The sequence below is a fragment of the Setaria viridis genome, chromosome 8, assembly GCF_005286985.2.
Source record: "Setaria viridis chromosome 8, Setaria_viridis_v4.0, whole genome shotgun sequence".
Taxonomy (NCBI): Eukaryota; Viridiplantae; Streptophyta; class Magnoliopsida; order Poales; family Poaceae; genus Setaria; species Setaria viridis.
In genome coordinates, this window is record NC_048270.2 from 31,876,049 (window position 1) to 31,891,213 (window position 15,165).

Genomic DNA, 15,165 nt, shown 5'->3' on the forward strand with positions numbered 1-15,165 from the left:
CATGCCTCCACGTGTGCTCATCATGAAGTGAGCATAGCTCAACTGGTTTGGTGGGAGGTGTGGTCGTACACTCTAATCACCCAAATTCAAGTCCCATCTAGCTCGAATTTGGGTACCTATTTCTTCTTCTTAATGAAATATTGCCTAGCTCCTCCTAGGTTGATCTAATTGAGAGCGCCTCATCTATTTCGGAGGGGCAAAGCTATACTACCATTAGGGGGTGCAGATGCACCCATAAAATTTTGCAAAAACAACAATTAAGAGACCAAATTTCCACCATATATACACTCCCAATGACTCAACTATATGCACCGGCAAGTGCACCCTCCAATTCGCTCTAGCTTCACCACTGGGCTTATCCATGCCAGCCCAAAGCGCATCAGTATCGAAGGCTCATCTGCGTCCGCCACATGCGAGGTCCGAAAAAAACTCCAGCACTAATGCACAATGCCCCCAATGATGTCCATCCACATGAAAACTAACTTCTCTCACAAGGACATAGAGGATGCTGCCATTGATCTTCTCCATCCAACGCTGGTGGATCCACTCAGATCTGATAGTGGAGGCATCCAAGCCTCAGCATGACGCACCTTCAAGCGCTTTCGCACGGGGCACTCATTGCCCGAATTGGCCTTAACAAGAGACTAAAAGGTCACATGGGCTTTGGTCAAAGTTAGCTTCGCCCATGCATCCACAACATAGCATTGGCATATTTTACGGAGTAGAGGTTGTTTACAATAAGTCCTGTTTGGTTACTCTTGTTAAAGTTTAGCAGCTAAAATTTGCTAAACTTTAGTTGCTAAACTTTAGCAAAAACTGTTTGGATACTCTTGCTAAAAGGTATTTAATGAGCTGTAAAAAGACCTATCTACTTTTATTAAAGGTGCGCAGGAGGGGGAGACAAGCAATAAATGAGGGGTATAGGTGGTCCAGCCCACCTTTTAGCAAGTTTTAGCAACCAAAAACTTGCTAAGTGCTAAACTTTAGCAACTCAACTTTAGCAAGTTTTAACAAGAGTGTTTGGCAGTTTAGCAGCTAAAAGTTGCTAAACTTTAGCAACTAAAGTTTAGCAAGGTGGAACCAAACACTCCCTAAATAAATATCAAGAAATATGATCCGAATGAGCTAATTTTTGCTTTAATGAAAATAGTATCACATTAATTGAAGCACGCATGTAGGAAGAATAATTGGTGATGATCACCTTGGCATGTGCACATAGAGTATTTCCTAAAACAATTTAGATCATACTCTCTCCATCCTGCAAAGAGTGTCCCTTTAGTTCTATTCTAAGTCAAACCATCCTATGTTTGACCAAGTTTATATAAAAATATATCAATGATTTGATGTCTATCAAGTTTCATTAGATTCGTTATGAAATATATTTTTAGTGTTATAAATATCGATACTTTTCATTGTAAATTTGATCAAATTTAAAACAGTTTGACTTAGTACAAATCTAAAGGGACACTCTTTGCGAGACGAAGGGAGTAGCAAAGAAGAAGGTCAAAGGGTTTCTCTCGGAAGGAGAAGGATACAATATTGAAGTTTCGTGGAGGGTAAGCTCTCTCAAAACCAGTTCATGGATAAAGAAAATGTAGTACTGAAAGTTCACTAGAATATTTAAATAAAAGGTGATACATGGGCTGCATTATTAAACAGATAAACACGACCGATAAGGAGTAGTAAGGACCCATACATCAATACATAGCTGCACAAGACATCATCTTCAACAATTTTTCTTCACGCAGTTATCGTTGCAGGCGCTCATGCAAGATTCTCTGCACTGTTGGCCAATCCCGAACTCGCAAGCTCGGCAATATCGGTCGCTGCAGGGGGAAGTGCAACTGTTTATGTAGGCGTTTTCGCAGTTGCCACAGCTGCAGGTCACGCAGTCGCTGGCGCAGCCGTTAGGGCAGCAGGAGAAGCTGCTCGTGCCGTTGTTACTGCTGCAGAAGCTCTGGCAGCACGCCTGGAGGACCTGGGACTTGCATTGGTCGCAGGAGGACTGGTAGCTGCACTCGTTGCGGCATTTTTCGGCAATTTCGGCAGTGCAGTTGGCATTGCACAGCGATGGACAGTCGCTGCATAGTGGCTTCTTACTCGGATGCCCCTGCGAGGACATGACCAGCACGGCGAAAACGGCGATGGCTGCCGCTGCCTTGAGACCTGCTGCACCTGAAACCATTTCTATGTGGATGGATGAAGCAAGCTTTGCTACAGAGAGAGCAAGAGAATGAATATCACAAAGCGTAGGATGTGAAGAAGCTTGGTGTCTATATGATGTGTGGCCGATGGTATTTATAGGCTAGAGCAATGTAGGAAGAACATCGATCTAAACTAAATTATACCAATGGAGTGTTCCATCGTAATGCATCCTACAAGTTGACTTGAAGAGGAGGAGTACTCGGGTATGCACGTGACACGCATGTGACACCAAATGCAAGCATAGTCATCGTGAGCAGGCTCCGTTCCCCACATACGCATGTGCCTTTGGAACGTTTGCGATAGATGCAATGTCTTACTGCTAGAGACGTAGCTAGCTGATGAGACTCTCTCAGCCCATGAAGATGAGAGGAGAGTAGATGGGGCCAATCGTCTATTTGAAGGAGAGAGAGAGTATAAAATTGTCTTCGTTTTCTTCTCTCACACCTCCATCTCAGCTAGCTACGTAGCTAGTGTCATTTGAGGGCGCCCTACTAGTATATTATATTTCAATGAATGTTGAAGACAATGAAAATGGAGCTTGGTTGATTGCTTGAATGGCTTAAATGCCGGAACTATTAATAGTTGCGATGCAACGACATTAATGATAGATGAAGTACTGACTTTTGACAGTGTCAAGGTCAGCGGAGATACAATGTAAAAATAGAATATGTTGTCATGGAGTAATGTACACGCTCCATTCACATGAGCAACTTGCTTTTAACAAGTTCCATTCATCGTGCATCGCGAACTTGACTCCTTGTACTGCCTCCGTCCACAAATATAAGCATTTCTACAAACTAAACTCTCATACAGTAATTACTCCTGTGGGGATCTGTAGTTAAGCCGATCAAGAGCTCTTGCTTATTGCAACATATTTAAACCACATATTGTTATTATGGAAAACCCATAAAGATGGCTACAACTAAAGCAATTAGCTAGGAGTTGTCCTGCTTGTTTAATGAGGGGGGTAGAATGGACTTTCTCCTTGTTACTTAGTTTGTCCTTAAATTGGTACATATTCATGGATGGAGGGAGTATGTGTTATTTACTACCGGCTCTGTTAGTTTTTAGTGGACACAGTTTGAATGTTGAGAATACTAATTAATCTATCTTTCATCATGAATTCATTTTATAATATTTTGCTAATAGTCACAAAATTGAAACCATTAGTAAGTGACTTAAATATGAATCTAATTGTTCTAATTTTGTAATATCTAACTTATTACCACACATTCAGGAATTACTACTGGTCAGTCAAAATGTGGTTTTGATGGCGAAACTATACTCGTTAAAATGAGCAGAAGTAGTAATACATTGTTTGTGCAATTAGGAAATGGAAGCTGACTTTGTTCTGGTCATCCAAAGAGAATTAGCATATGAATGGAGATTCCCTTATTTCGGAGAAATTTGCTGTATTGATCCTTGAAATATGTTCACAGTTTACGCTCCAAACAATGGCTTCTCAGTTTTGATACTCCAAACCTGTGCCTGATTTCTTGACATTCTAACCTTATCAGACACTTCATTTTCCTTTTCCTATTCAGGCCAACTAAAATGGCCATCTTTCCATTTAACTCTATTTTACATACTCCATTCATTTTTATGCATCTAAACAACATTACTTGATATAAATTATAAGATACTAGGGATTAATTTGCAGCCACCTAAGTGACATGCAACAAGATAGTCTAGCATAAATATTACTACATTAGAACAACACATAATAGCACAAGTTCATAGATGACACATAGAGTATTTTCCCCTATATAATTTTTAGATCCTAACGAAGAAAGGTAAAGGATCTCTCTCAAAAAAAAAGGAGGATAAAATGTTTTGAAATTTCATGATGGCTAAGCACTCTCAAGACCAGCTGGTGGATAAAGCAAATGCAGTACTGAAAGTTCATTAAGACAATTTAACAAAGGTGATCTACGGGTCGGATGAAAACACAAACACGACCAATAAGTAAGGAGTAACAAAGACCCATACATCAATACATAGCTGCACAAGGCATCTTCAACAATCTTTCTTCACGCAGTGATCGTTGCAGGCGCCAATGCAAGATTCATTGCATTCTTTGGTAATCCTGTCTTTGCAAGCTTCGCATCTTAGATTGCTGCAGGTGGTCGCGCAAACATTTTGGACGGCGATGTTGCAGTTGTCACAGTTGCAGGTCACGCTGCTTGTGCCATTGGGGCAGCAGGATAAGCTGCTTGTGGCGCCATTACTGCTGCAGACGTTCTGGCAGCACGCCTGGAGGACCTAGGATGTGCAGCTATCACAATGGAGTGTGGTGCATTCATCACTGCTGCAACTTGCTGCAGCGATGGCAGTGCAGTTGTTATAGCACTGCGATGCACAATCCTTCTTCCTCGGATGCCCTTGGGAAGACATGAGCAGCACAGCGAGAACGGCGACGGCGACCGCTGCCTTGAGACCTACTGCACCTGAAACCATTGTTGTGGATGCATAATAATGAAGCAAGATTTGTTATAGAGCAAGAGAATAACACAAATCAAAGCGTAAGATGTGAAAAGGCTTGTTGGTGGCTATATGATAGTGTGTGGGGATGGCGTTAATTTATAGGCTAGAGCAATGTACGGAGAAGATCGTTCTTAACTAAATTATACCAATGGACTAATGGAGTGCTCCATTGTAGGTGACACCATGCGTGCATCCTTTTTTTTTAAATTAAGGAATACCATCCGGTCTTGGTTATCCACAAGTGAATGCCTATAGCCAAACTTACATGATCTTGGCAGAAACTCAGCGCTCAGGCTACTCCAGAAGTACTACACTTCACAATCAAAGTTCACACGCCAAAGATAAATCTACTTTTAGGACTCCCTAACACCTAGCAGATTCTGAGACGTCTCCCAAGCTCTCCAGCACCATTGCATTCTCCAGTACTGCCAGGTTTATGTCTTGCTACTGAAGAATTCTTCTCCTAAAGTTCCAGCCATATTTGTTGAAGAACTTCAAGGCAATAACTTCAAGCCTGCTACAGTTCTCCTTCAAATCAATTTTCTCTTCCTCCTAAAAATGATTGTGCCTTTATACAGTACATCGTTTAACTATATAGCCTAGTAAAGTGCAGCAGCTCCTACAATCATCTGGCTTCTAATCTTCCGAGGATACCCTCTAGTGCAAGAACCCAGCATATTAAGAACACTAACAGGCGGTTGAATTCCAAACGAAAAGAACACCGTACTCCAAATAAATCTGGCTAAATGACAATCAAAGAAGAGGTGTTGCACTGTCTCTTTTGAATTGCAAAAATAACATTTGGTACTTCCTTACCATCTCCTCTTAGCAAGGTTGTCCTTTGTTAGAATCACACCTTTTTTCAAATAGCATAAGAAGATTTTGATCTTTAATGGTAATTTTAACTTCCAAGCTACCCACAAGGATGGTGTTCCTTCAGCTTGCATTATCTCTCTGTACATTGACTTCACTATGAAGTCTTTGTTTTTACTCAGATTTCGTTCCTCCATACCATGTGCTGCTATCTCAGCCACTAACTTTAGCTATTCATTTAATTTGTGTCATGAAAGAAACATTCAGAGGGACAGAGCCACAAACTTTGGCCACGGTGTCATCTTTCCTTCTGACTATATCATACATCCTAGATCCTTCAAATTGACTTGAACAGGAGATACTCAAGTCAGGCTCCATTCCCCACATACGCATATGCATGTGACTTGTAACGTTTGCGATAGATTCAGTAGTGTATACGTACATCCATAAAAAAGAATGAAAATGTAGCTTGGCTGATTGTTTGAATGGTTCAAACGCAGGAACCAATAATATAATGATGGTTACAGTGCAACATTAATGATTTTGGTTCCCCATGTCGCTTAATGTAAGATTAATCGTTTTGATTAGTTTCTACTCCTTGCTAGGACCACATCCTTGTTTGGTGTGAAGCATGTACTAGCTAATTGTAATTTCACCGTTATACTATGAAATTGGTTCCTCGCGATAAATTCCCATTTTCCCGATGCATGATTCCTTGCCCAAGTTACTAAAGGTCGGATAGGCCAACGTGAAATGTTTAATTTCGCCTTTCGCGACGAAGAGTTTATCTTCATTAATCATGCAACATATTCTTATGTAACCTCCCGCTCTGCTTTAATCTTGGCCATCCATTATACACTGCACAAATCTCAAACAATAATATTGTAAGGTGTGGAAAAAAGAAACTTTCAGAAGATATATAGGATCTTTGGTACCGCTGATCTAATTACAGGCCGGGCCAGGTTTGCAATTTTTATGGCCCCGGCAAGCTCGGCCTGTCCAACCAATGTCCAATAACACAACCGGGCTAGAGAAATCGGGCTAGGACTGATTTTTCCGGTGCTGCGATCTTGCTTGATGAATTTTCCATGCTTTTTCGGGGCCGGACAAAAAGTGGTGCCGGTCGGTTGCCTTGTTAAAAACTTCTTCGGAAACGCTGTAACACAGGCATCCGGACGGTAAAAAATATCGGACGGAGAAACTCCTTTTTAATACAATTAATTTTCAATACAATTAATTGCAAGTTCACGTCCATTCATTCTTATCTTCTTCCTCAGCTTCATATCTTCTTCTCCCTCATCCTCTGACCGTTCCCCATCACACCGCTGATTTCTTCCTCCTCCGGCTGTCTAGTGTGGGCCGGCAGCGAGAGCTCTGAGGTAGGGAATGCCTCCTCTCCGTGTGAATCTTGGGAGCTGGCCTCGTCTCTGGCGCCGGCCAGATCCTCGCCACCGTGCTTGGGCGGCGAGCCCTTCATTTCTGTCTCCGATGGGAAGCACACGGCGGGGTCTCGCCTCTGCCTCCGCCTCCCTGCCGCCAAGGGGGTGGCTCGCGAGCCTCGTCTCTAGCGCCGGCTGGATCCTTGCCGCCGTGCTCAGGCCCGAGTCATCCGCTTCTGTCTCTGGCTCCATCGCCTCCGACGACATGTTGGATGGGGGATCGTCGTCGGCATCGTGCTCCCCAGCCTCGTGCCGGCTCCTAGACCCTCGCAGCAAGGGGCACAATGGCGGTCGCGGCACCGGTACGCGCTCGGCTGTGATCCGTGTCTGGGTGTCTGGTTCTGGAAGCTGGATTTTTCAACGTTGCAGCATATGATTTTCAGTATTTCAGATATTGATTTGTCATGTTGCTCTGTTTTCTTAATGTAACCATAAAAGAATTGAGATGCTACAAAAGAATGTTTGAGATGTTGCAAAGGATAAATTTTGATGTTGCAACGGGTGATTCAGCCGAGGGGTTAATTTTTTATTTTTCCTTTTGATGATATACTTGTTGTTTTGAAGATGTTGCAGTTTTGATTTATGAATGTTGCAGTGTCACATTTTGGATGTTGCGGTATAATATTTTGGTTGTTATATATCATGGGCTGAATTTTCATTTGGGAATGTTGCATGAAACATGCATTTGATATTGCAATGGGATTTTTTTTCCAGAAACGATGTTAACATTGAACGATTTTTCACATATTTTTTCAATGTTGCAACCTCGTGCTTTTGATATTGCAGATGTTATTTTTAAATGTTGAGACGGAGCGTCCGATGGGAAAGTTCCCATCGGACGTCCGGGTGCTAGCAACACCGAAACTTCTTTCATGGCAAGTTTGAAATCGTTCTGCAATTTTTTCACACGTCTCGATTCACAATAATCGCAATCAGATCCTTTTAAAAGCAATCCGATAAACCGATATCCTTTCACACGTCTCGCCGACCATGGTCCGCACGGCGTGCTGAAACCGGATGGGAAACGGTTCCATCTATTGTCTTTCCATAAACCATCATGGTCGCAGTCGCGGCATCTGAAAGCGCAGGGCTTTCCACCTCCAGGCTGCGAGCTAGCGATCGCCAAGAACAACCGAGATAGACGGGATGGACCAGCTGCCCGACGAAGCGCTGGCCGGCGTCCTGGCCCTCCTCGCGCTGCGGAGCCTCGCCGCGTGCTGCCGCACCTGCCGGGCGTGGCAAGCCGTCGTCCACGCTCGCCACCTGCTCCGCACAAACCTACTTCCTCTCTTGGTGGGCGGCATCTTCGTCAACATCATCAAGTTCAGCGTACAACCGTTGCCAGAGTTTTTCCGCACACCCTCCACGGGGCCCAAGATCGCCACCAACCTCGGCTAAGTCCGCAGCGGCGGCGGCCGTACGCCATTCACCATCGACGACTGCTGCAACAGCCTTCTCCTATTCGAGGATCACGTCGTCAACCCGGCCATGTGGCGGTGGGCAGCGCTGCCCCCGTCCCCACCACCGCCCGAGGGGATGGAGAGCTTCCCCTACAAGGAGAAGTACCTCGTGTTCGAGCGGAGCTGGTGGGTGGGGGGGGGGGGGAGGGAGGCCGGCGGTGGAGCGGGGGCGGCTAGCGGCGGGGCAGGCGGGCGCGGAGCGGGAGCGGAGCAGCCAGCGGGGATTTCAATTTTTTTAATTTTTTTAATACTTTTTAGTACCGGTTATCTCAAGGTACTAAAGGATCCCCTTTAGTACTAAATTACCAGTACTAGTTGCACAACCGGTACTAAAGGAGAGTTCCCGACCGGTACTAGATGTCCATTGGCTATTAGTGATAGGTTGGAATGGGACTCTTACGACAATGACGTGCTTGGCATTAAAATCCTGGATCAAGAGTACCAGGTGGATACGTTCCTATACTTGGGTTTCATCCTTACAAGGAGGTTATCTTCTTGCACGTACCTCGAAGGGCCGTAGCATACAATTGGAATACCTCCGAGGTTCAAGACACGGGCAACATTTGTCCTATAGCGTATAACCGGAACCTCCCGGATAATCCAGACCCGAGCGACGACTTTTGTACACCATATCGTGACAGCAGTGTCGAGTCATATTTCATATACACGCGTTATTAGATGGGGGAGTTGTCGGAACACAATAATTAAGCTTGAAAAGGGATTATTGTACCTATATGGATGACTTTGGAAACTCAAATCCCATCGGGAATCCCGTCGTTTTCGAGGGGCTGGAAGCTCACACGGGAAACTGACCACGGGTCAAATCGCCTCGTCGTTTGGGAGCCCATGAGATGGGAACGCCTGACCGCATCCACGAGTTTTCCCGAGGGCGAGCCCTCTTCACCTCGAGGGTCCTGATGGCGCATCCCGAGTGTTGTTGCCGCCGAAGTGACGTAAGGAAGCTAGTACCAATTCGCCAAGCCCCCGCCGCTCCGTTCAAGCACCGCCGTCTGTCGGCCTTCCCAACCGGCGCTGCTGCCCCTACGCCTTCCCGTCCGGTGCCGCCGCTCTGCCTCCCGTCAATGGCAACGCCGCCACTCACTCGATGTGTCGACCTGCAGTGAAATCTCTACATCGGCCGCATCCTGTACATCCACCACGGTGCCTCCAAATCGTCTTGCTCTTCGGCACATGTGAGTTCTTCCCTTTCCCCTCTCCTGATTTCCTAGATCTTGCAGATCTTTGTGACTATTGTGGGTCGGCAAGCTACTGGAGGACCTGATGATTTTGTGGATTCTGTACTGAGCGCTCAATGGGAAGCTGCGGTATCATTTAGTGTAAACACACTATTCATTGCAATGTATTTGGTGTCTCAAACAGTACAGAGGCTCCATCAGAGCACCTCATGGCCCTGGGGGTTCATCCTTTGTTATTGTTGTGTGACTACTCTTGTAATGACATTTTTCTAAATAGGCCTGTGATTCATTATTCGTATATGATTCAGTGTGAGAATTGGATGCTATTCTAACCTTGTTCCAGCTTTATTTAATCAAGTGAGCGAATAGACCAAATTAATCTGCATTTACCTTGTTCTGTGTTGTCTTTCATGTAAAAGTAAGCTCTCTTCCTGCAACTTGCTCTGTGTTGTCTTTCATTCAGATTACGTAACTATAGATCTTGCATGTTCAGTGTTCAGTAACTTTGATGTACTTATTTAGGCTATTGCATTTTACATACTCTTGACATGGATTCCCATGGCAGAGAGCTGTTCACCTTAATGTAAGAACATGGAAGCATTTTGCAGCTATAACCCATATAAACAGTGTATTCTTACCCACTTTGCAGCTATTCGCCAACATTCTTCTTATTTGGCTTCTTTTTTTGGAAAAGTTGGCATGTTTTACGGAAGGGCATGTTTCATATAATGGCTACCTCTATTTTACTTCCAGTTCAACTGAAAAGGTCCATAGCCAGCCCTATACTGTCTCAAAAAGAAACAAGATAGTATAATGTAGTTTGATATAAAAATATTTTAGTTTCAAATTTTGATTATAGTTTGATCACGGTTTGATATTGATAAACTGAGAAGGCAGCTATTACATTCCAAGTTTTTTTATTTGATATTGAATTGTCATGTCCTAATTTCTCTCTTTCAAGCGTCCAAGCAATGCTTGGCTAACTTAACCTGCAATCATATATAATTTGTCAGCCAGAAGAAACCTTTTCCTTTCAGTTTTGTCAGAGTTATAGGTGATAGTTATTTTCAGTTTCAGTCTCGTCAGTATGTAACTTTGATCCAGTCCTATCTTTTCCTTTTCTTAAGGAGTCGGCATGCATCAGGTTGTTGATAGTGCCTAGTTTTTAGCTGCATCAGGTCCAGGTGCAATCTGATTTGGATCTTTAGCTGACATAAGGGTTCAATGCATAACTTTATTTTATGGACAACTCATCATAGTCATTGAGAAGAATTTCGCATTTGCATATGTGATCTGTGTAGTCCAAATTCATGCATGCATTTTTTATGTTCATCTTGATTTACCTACAAAGTTCCTGCAGATTCTCGAAGACATGGGATTTGAGACTGAGACCTCTGCGGCTTGCGGCTTGTAGGACAAAGATGGGTGCAGCAGCATAGTTGGGTGATGATATTAAGACTTGTGTAGCTAGTGAATGCAAAGTACTTTCATAAATTAAACTTGATGGTACTTGATATAGTTGGGATTTCATCCTTGAGATATATGTGCAAAGTACTTGTGTAGCTAGTGCAGCAGTATAGTTGGGATTTCATCCTTGAGATATATGTGTTTGTATAAAGATTTTTTCCCGGAGCCTTTCATGGTACTTGATGCTAACAATTATCCATTATGAGTTTGTTATAGTATTTTTTTAATTTTTCTCATTTTTTCCTGTTTTTTAGATATTTTTTTTCATGGATATTCCCCTCCTAAGTTCCCAAACAGCCACAAGGAAGGGATACGTGTGGGGGAGAGCTAAGCACGGAAATAAGTTGACAAATTAAACCCCGCTAGCCCCCCTTCCCTGGGTTATCTTGCCCTTAGCTTCCAAATTAAGCCTATATGTCTTTTACATCATGAGGGTTCAGCATTTTGAAAAATAGGAAGGTTTACATTCAGAAGGGTTTACATTGAAGGGAATATATTGTTGAAATAATGGGCCTAGCCCATAGTAATTTAAAAATTCCAAATAAATCTCAAAGGCCCATGTGGGCAAGAGGTGGAGTGGTGCAAGTCTTTAGTCCCACATTGCTAGTGGAGGGGAGGGATGACCAACTTAAATATGGAAGTTGTCTCCACTCCTCCAAGCTATGTGTGGGGGGAGAGAAGGAGAGCTCCACACGTGCGCGCTCGTTCGCCACGCCACGCCACTTCGGCCCCTCGTCTTGCGGGGGCGCGGCTTCCTTTTGCCATTTTATTTTTTGGTTACTTGATCTTTAAGTCAGCAAGATATATGGAATCCTAACCGGTTTAGATCACGATCGCGACGTGAGAATCGTGGACTCTCCTATATATGCGACCTACCGGCCTCTACCAAAAATAGATCTATTCGACCTAGGGTTTTTGCCTTCTCTTGCTGCTGCGCCGCCACCGTAGTCTACTCCATCCCGATTGTCGGCGTGCACCGGCGATTGGGAGAGCAGGTCTCCGGAACCGTCATCTTTAGCGATCCTGCACCGGGAGAGGGCGAATAAGGTTTTTGGGAAGCGCTCTGCGCGACTGCTCGATCGCTTCCTCCGCTTCGTTAAGTTCTTCATCGACTCCTTCACCACGGCTCGTCTACCTCTTCGTCACTCGGGTGTCACCCGTCGTCGCGAACAACGTCAGGCTGCTGATCGTCGTCGCCTGCTGTACCCGGTAGTCGTCCAGGAGCCGGTCTTCATCAAGAATGAAACGTACGATCTCTTATCTCAAATTATGTCTTCCATACTAGCTATTATGATCTGTTGCAGTCTGATAGCACTGGATAGTATGGTAGAATATGTGATTCTATTTGTAATGATAGACTTGTCTAGATCTTGCGTAGACATGTCTAGTTTAATCTGCTATCTGTTCGTCGTATTCATAATTTATTTCTGGATTAAATTAAAACTAAAAGTGCTTATATATCCAACATATATTGCACCAGTCATCAGCTATCTTGCGCTCCGCCGGCGGCCATCGCCAGCTCCACAGGCGAGCATCTTCCCTGCAAGCAATCCAGAAATGGCTGAAAGAAGGGGGAGCCCCGTTGAACACGACATCATTCCGATGCTTCCACAATTGCCAGCTGATCAGGAGGAGGAAGGTGTCGTGTAGGCACAGCTCGCAGCTTGCATCGTCGACGATAGTTTTCATCAGCAAGTTCGCGCGGCATTGGATTCTTTCTTGAACAAGTAACCATGCAAAGAACTGAATCTCGGTGGAGCTAGGCTAGCTTCTTCCAATCTGGTTGTCACACAGATTAATCCTACAGCTTCTCTTTTTTCTTGTTAATGCTGACTTTCCTGTTTAGTTCCTGAATTCTTCACTCTGAAATCGGCGACAAAATTTTGTGGCTGCCTAGCATGAAGTCTACACACCCGTGGATAGATTTTATTTCGGTGGATTAACAAATCTTCTCCAGAAAATTCGGTGGCTGACAAAATTTCGGTGGATTAACGCTAGACCACGGTTGATGAGTACGTTTGAATGACATTTTCTCCAGAAAATCTTTTTATTTATGAAGCTTGAACAAATGTTACAATTTCGCAAGAAAATTGTTCCAGCCTCATCAGGATATTCTTCTAGCTTCGGTAACAAAATTATTCAAAAAAAAGTTCCAGCTTAGAAGTTGTTCCTACTTCACAAGAAATGTTCTACACAATTAGGAAAATAAAAAACATCCATATTGCATCTGATTCTATTGCTTCAGCTCTATGCAGCATAAGGTTCAAACGGATTTAAAATTTGATGTTTAACAAAAATTAATGGACACTATATACCCACACTGGCCACTCTAAGCAACATATATAAGACTCCTTACCGGATGTATACCAGTATATAGTATACAACGCAGCGCTAGGTTCACTCGAAAGTTTAAATTGCCAAGGAAAGGCATAAGCTGCAGAGTGCTACTGAGTCAACAGGACTCAGGACATACACAAAAGGAACACAACCAGGCAATACTCTACTGAGTAGTGTTTTGCCTACACGACTGTTTCGCCTGTTTACAAACACCACGTAAACACTACACAGTGCCTACTCATGTCCGTTTAATAACCCATCCAACAGGATGTTTGGATCCCCAGGCTAAACTTTAGTCCTTATCACATCGAATGTTTAGATACTAATTAGGAGTATTAAACATAGACTATTTACAAAATCCATTGCACAGATGGAGGCTAAACGGCGAGACGAATCTATTAAGCCTGAATAAATAGATTCGTCTCACCATTTAGCCTCCATCTATGTAATTAGTTTTATAATTAACTCATATTTAGTTCTCTTAATTAGCCTCCGAATATTCGATATGACATGGACTAAACTTTAGTTCTAGGATCAAACACCCCATAATTGGCCATTTAGTCCAAATAAAAAGCTAGATCGTAGGTGACCGATCGTTTAACGTTCAGGATAACAATGCTGACACAACTAGATCAAGCAAAATCGGTGTAAATTAAACGTTGTCATTTTATTCCATCATGGCATACATAACTATGCCTTACACAAGGACATAGGGACCCATGCATATGCTACTCTTCTCGTGATCCCTCGCAAGCTAGTCTTGGCAGTCCACGAACTCGTAGTTCACCTGGAGCTGCCCGCTGGCCATGCCGCTGCCGTCGGTGTCGATCTGGTAGAACACGGGCGTGTCCATCCCGAGCGCCGCGCCGCCGTTGGTCTTGCCGCAGTCGTCCACGATCCTCACCGTCGCGGCGGCGCCCGTGGCCGCGTTCGTCACCTGCAGGCACAGCCCGCACGCGGCGTCCCCGCGGGGCCCCGCCGGCCCGCAGAACGCCGTCCACCAGTACCGCGACCGCCACGCCGGCGGCTTGTCCTCGTCCAACGCCGCGCAGGACACGGACAGCGCGCCCAGCTCCCAGTTCCTCGACGGCGCGTCGTACGCGATGTACGTCGCGGTCACGCCGCTCGCGCTCTGCGCCCACGCTGCCGGTACGGTCGACGACGCCAGGGCCAGCAAGGTCAGCAGAGCCGCAAGGAGCACGCCGGCCGGCGCGCGTGAGTACCTGCTGCCGTTCAGCTCCATTGATGCTGCTTGGTTAGCTTGCAGTCTGTTAATGGAAGCTCTTTGCTTAACCAGCTTCAGTGTGAGGTTGCTGTCTTTATATAGCTTACAGGAGACTAGGATGCTCAAGATGGAGACAAAATGTGTTGCAACTTACAAAGCTTTATATCAGGTGCTTTGTTTAAATGGTTTGGCTCGATCAACTATATATGATTAATCAAATAATAAACCGGTAGTCCAGTGCATGAGCTAGCTGTATGCATGTATGTACGTGCTCAGCATATATAATGCTGTGATTAATTTGTTCTTTAGCCTTTGGTGCATTTGATTCGATAAAACCTAGCTCATCTCAAGCAAACTTTAGACGCCTTTGGCCTGCAAACTAATGCTCTCATCTCATTAACATACGTACTTCCTCAGTCTCAAATTATCAATCGTTTTGGCTTTTTTAAGCTCATACCTTTTTTAATACCGCTAAACATAATATATATATATTAGTGCATAGCAAAAATGTATAAATCCAGAAAAAAACAAAATGACTA

The 15,165-nt window shown here is 44.2% G+C and overlaps 1 protein-coding gene across 1 annotated transcript; it reads right to left on the bottom strand.

The window, feature by feature from the left end:
• Positions 1-14,155: 14,155 nt before the first annotated feature.
• LOC117834505 (pathogenesis-related protein PR-4) lies at positions 14,156-14,644 on the bottom strand. Its single transcript, XM_034714065.1, has one exon. The coding sequence runs from the start codon at positions 14,642-14,644 to the stop codon at positions 14,156-14,158; it is 489 nt and encodes a 162-aa protein (XP_034569956.1).
• Positions 14,645-15,165: the final 521 nt, after the last annotated feature.

Excerpts from the sequence above, each read along its gene's own strand:
- LOC117834505 (XM_034714065.1), bottom strand. The coding sequence starts at position 14,644 with ATGGAGCTGAACGGCAGCAGGTACTCACGCGCGCCGGCCGGCGTGCTC.